Source organism: Orycteropus afer, unplaced genomic scaffold, assembly GCF_000298275.1.
Source record: "Orycteropus afer afer isolate SDZICR_OR568_19922 unplaced genomic scaffold, OryAfe1.0 scaffold00036, whole genome shotgun sequence".
In the NCBI taxonomy this organism is placed as follows: domain Eukaryota; kingdom Metazoa; phylum Chordata; class Mammalia; order Tubulidentata; family Orycteropodidae; genus Orycteropus; species Orycteropus afer.
This window is the reverse complement of record NW_006921623.1, coordinates 2,784,555-2,789,356: the sequence shown is the minus strand read 5'-3', so window position 1 is coordinate 2,789,356 and position 4,802 is coordinate 2,784,555. Positions and strand designations below refer to the sequence as shown.

The window sequence follows — 4,802 nt, the reverse complement described above, 5'->3', positions numbered from 1 at the left end:
AAAAAAAAAAAAAAAAAAAGAATGAAAGAGTTATTCTATCTCCATCCAAAAAGAACGTCTTTGTAGCTTTTCTCTCAACCTGAGCTCCTTTTGATCCCAGAAATTCCAATTCTTCTGACTCAAATCCCCACAGTGGTATAGATGCATAACTCCCAGAGGAAGTAAGTCAGAGACAGGCAGAAGCCATTTAACAACCATCTGCAGTGCTCTCTGGTAGAGGGGATAGCAGGAAGTATTGTCCCTGCATCAAGCTGAGACTCAAGCAAGGAAGCCAGGCGGCTGATCATGATCTCTTGTTCTCAGCTGGGATAAAGGATCTAGCTCAGCCTTGAGACAGACTTGGGTGGTATCTCAACTGAAGGTTAATGTCTCTGCATCTCCAGCTTGGGAAGTCGAGTTCGATGGAGGGCTGAATGCTTTCTTGCCCTCAGCTAGAGCTTTAAAATGCTGTAAGGAAAGAGGAGAGGGAACACTGAGTATTTGGGATATGCTGGTTACTACATTTTAGGAGCTCTGGTGGCACAGTGCCTAAGGCATTTGACTGCTAACCAGAAGGCTGGCGGTTCAAACCCACCAGCCACTCCTTGGAAGGAAGATGAGGTAATCTACTTCCGTAGTGATACTGCCTCAGAAACCCAAGGAAGGGTCGCTATGAGTCGAAATCAACTTGACAGCAGTGAGTTTGGTTTTTTGGTTTAGTTACTACATTTAGAACTAACCTCTTCACAACCCTTTAAACTCCAATTTCCTCCCAATTCTACTTCTAAAACAATTCCTTGATGCTGTCTTTGAAAAGCAACCAGAAATTCGGCTCATTTCCCTTAAAAATAAAGCCTCTTTTTACTTCATTCCAGCTTCTGTTCATTAGATTGCTTGGCTCTCCTCTAAGAATGAGTGTTCCCTGTGGGTCCTTACTTCGCCTCATCTGAGGCTCACATCTCTTCTACTTTCTCCGTCCTATGAAAGCTCCACCTCTGCCTCCTTTGCTGCTCTCAGCTATTGGCAGGGAACGGTTAACTGTGGGCAGAGATATCCTCCAGTGCCACAAGACACAACTGCAGCAGGCTCAGAAGAGTGGAGACTGCACTGCTCCTCAGTATTGCTTAGGCTAATCCTTGTTGCTAGTCTTACCTGTGAATTCTTGAATTCAGAGTAGAGGGAAAAGAGCAAGTGGAGGGACTGAATCCGACTCTTATAGATAGGGATGTCTAGGATGGCTGAAATGAAAAAGAACTCCCATAAATAAGACCAAGCTAAAATATGCAAATTATGGGGCATTTCTGTTCAGGGCAGCCAATCTGCCCCCAAGAAAAGAAACTGTTTTGTGTTGATCTAACTATTTATCATATCATATCTCAGCCACATAGGATGAGTTCCTATGACTCTCCGGGTCATATACCCAAGCACGTAGTCACATAAAGACTATTATTCAAGATTTTATCTTCTCAGAGTAAACAACCAGCCTTTTCAGAAGACTGAAATGTGTTTACCCAGAGACAGGAAGCAGGGGTACAGGACTATTGAGTTGGGGGGGGGCACTCACCACAGATCATGTCAATGTACTCTGCTAGGCTGCAGTCAATCTCTGCAGTGGGCAGGCTCACCTGGAAGAAACATAGGATGGACCAAAATCAAAAAGCTGAAGTTCAGTGGTCCCCGGCACCACTCTCTCTGAAGGAAAAGTACTCCTAGCCCAGGGCACACGGTTTTTTGTCTTTTTCCTGATCAGCGAAGATGGAGTTGGTCATATTCAATAATCACTAAAGCAGCAGATGTTGTACCAGGGCCAAAATATTTTATAAGTAAAATACACTGCTATGCTGTCTTCCTGTGTGGATTTGTGAAGAAAATGGGCCCAGATTATGGTCAAGTACATATAGTTACTAGATATTATAATGCCCAATGGTACCAGCACACCATAGGAACAGAGAAAATGGACATATCATTCAAGTGACAGGCTCTGGTTCAAAAAAAGTCATGACTGCTTAAAAATTTTTCTTTTTGCAAAAAATAAGTGTGCACATAGCTCTGTAATCTGCTTTCTTCATTTAACAATATGCCATTGATATTTCTCCACATCAGAACATATGTCATTCTTCCAAAGGTCAAATAATATCCCACTGTATAATGTTTCACTGAATGGATGTATTACAATCTATCGATTCAATCTTCAATCAGATATGTGTCCTCAGTTACAGCTTTAAAATACTGTGAGGAAAAAGATGATTTCCAAATTTTTCCTTTTACAATCAATTCTTCAATAAACATTTTTTTAAAAAATCCCTGTCTTTATGGACATTACATTTCAGTAGTGGGGGGAAACAAAATAAAAAAGTATATAGTATGTACAGAGAAAATATAAAAAAGAGGGTGGGAAGCAAGGGGGTGGATGTGGCAAGTCTGGATGTTGGTCATGAAAGACTGTTAAGGCTCTTGGCTCAGTTTTGTTACTGGTATGTAACAGCTCTGCATGGATATGTCAATTATAAACCTATTACAAGTAATTTTTCTCAGTCTGTCAATTTTTTAACTTGTTTACAGTATCTACTGGTATTCAGAATTTTTTATATTCTGAGTCTAGACTATCACATGTCCCCTTTTATGGCTTTTAAGCTTCTTACGCTAGGAAACACTAAACTATCCTAACAATATAAATATTTCTCCTGGATTCTTTTTTTTGTTTTAATCCAAAGAGTACTTTATTGAGGTATAAGTTACATACAATAAAATGCACAACTCAATGAATTTCAACAAATATATATACTCTTTAACCATCACTCACAACAAGATAAAGAATGTTTCTATCACCCCAGAAAAGTCACTGTGCGGTCTCCTTTCACAACCCCCCCAACACACATATATATTTTTAAAAAACGTCCTTCAACTCTATGGGGGGGGGTCTCTCTTCTACCACTTCTTAAACTTTTTTTTCCACTTGTTCATTGTTTTTCAATAATTTTACTTTTTGTTGCTGACAATATACACAGAATATACACCAATCCAACAATGTCTACACATACATACAGTTCAGTGACAGTGATCACACTCAAGGTATACAACTATTCTCACCTCCTTTTCTGAGCTGTTCTTCCCTCATTAACATAAACTCTCTGCCCCCTAATATTCCCACCTAACCTGCTGAACTGACATTGTCAGTTTGATCCCATATAGATAGATATGAAAAGAGTACAACGCTCAAAGCAGACATTCTTCACTAATTAGGCTAGTGTTTGATTTTAAGAAGATTTCAGGGGATATTTTTCTTTAAGTTTTAAAGATTATCTTAGAGCGATAGTTTCAGGGGTTCATCTAGCCTCCATGGCTCCAGAAAGTCTGCAGCCCATAAGAATCTGAAATTCCGTTCTGCATTTTCTCCTTTTTGATCAAGATTCTTCTGCAGAATCTTTGATCACAACATTCAGTAGCTGGACACCATCCAATTCTGGTCTCATAGCAAAGGAGGCAGTTGTTCATGGAGGCAATTAGACACATATTCCATTTTCTCCTCCCATTCCTGATTCTCCTTCTTCCACTGTTGCTTCAGGCAAACTGAGAACAATTTTTGAATACTAAGTGGCTGCTTGCAAGCTTTTAAGACCCTAGGCACTAAATGATGAACTAACAGGCAGAACAAAAGAACTAAACAAGTTATTTAGCCAAGTTCATCTGATTTTCTTATCGTATTAATATAGTTGTGTGTATTGTTTTTTTTTTCCAACATTAACTCTGTACTTTGTTTGAATTAATTTATCTACATGGTTTATATATATAAGTGTGTGTGTATGTGTGTATATATATATATATATATATATATTTTTTTTTTTTTTTTCCCCAAATGGATAGCCAATTGTCTCACAACTTCATTCTATCTCTAATCATTTAATATATTACCTTCCTTATACACCAAATTCCCATACATACATGTGCTTGCTTCTGGGTTATCATGTGCCCCTAATCTTGTCTCCAGCTATACTAGTACCTTACTGATTTACTTATCACAACTTTATAATGTTTCTGGTATCTAATAAGGCAAATCCTCCATTTTTCTCTTTCCTAAATTTTCATGATTAGTTTTTGAAAATTCATTCTCTGAGATAAATTTTTGGGAGCTCTTGTAGCATAGTGCCTAAGACACTTGACTGCTAACCAAGAGGCTGGTGGTTCAAACCCACCAGCCACTCCTTGGAAGAAAGGTTGGGCAATCTACTTCCGTAGTGATACTGCCTCAGAAATCCAAGAAGGGGTTGTTATGAGTTGGGACTGACTCTACGGCACATAACAACAACAAGATAAATTTTATTATCAATTTGTCAATTAAAAAAAAGTTAAAATTCTGATTTAAATAGCATTACACTTATATAGTAAACTGGGGAGGACTGATGGCATTATAGGATTGAATCCTCCTGTTCAGGAATATGGTTTAGCTTCTAATTCATTAAAATCTTGTTTTATGACTTTCATTAAAGTTTTGTAATTTGTTTTCAAAAAGCCATTTCCAACTTATAATTAAGTTTATTCATGGATATTTTTTAAATTGTGGAGAAATTATGAATGGGCTATTGGTTTCTTAAAATTACGTAAATACTTCCTCCTGTGAAGAAGGTAGAGCCTAAAATAGTAAAAAAAGGGAGATAAACATGTTCATCAAAAGACAATTGTTAGAGGGTCTTAAAGCTAGAGAGCAGCCAGCTAAGAAATAGTTAATTACTGGCCTCTATTCGTCTAGAGCAAAACAGAACGAAGATAGGTATGTCTAAATGGAGAGTGTATCCAAGATCATATATAGGGTTGGCAGACAATGG

The 4,802-nt window shown here is 38.0% G+C and overlaps 1 protein-coding gene across 1 annotated transcript in view; it reads right to left on the bottom strand.

Moving 5' to 3' along the window:
• Positions 1–351: 351 nt before the first annotated feature.
• The window catches only part of IFT46 (intraflagellar transport 46), a 19,988-nt gene continuing 15,537 nt past the window's right edge, over positions 352–4,802 (bottom strand). Inside the window, exons 9-11 of the mRNA XM_007936463.1 lie at positions 1,544–1,604; positions 1,132–1,217; positions 352–447 (exon numbers count right to left, since the gene is read on the bottom strand). Coding sequence (XP_007934654.1) covers positions 352–447; positions 1,132–1,217; positions 1,544–1,604 — 243 coding nt within the window. The remainder of the gene's footprint in view (positions 448–1,131; positions 1,218–1,543; positions 1,605–4,802) is intronic.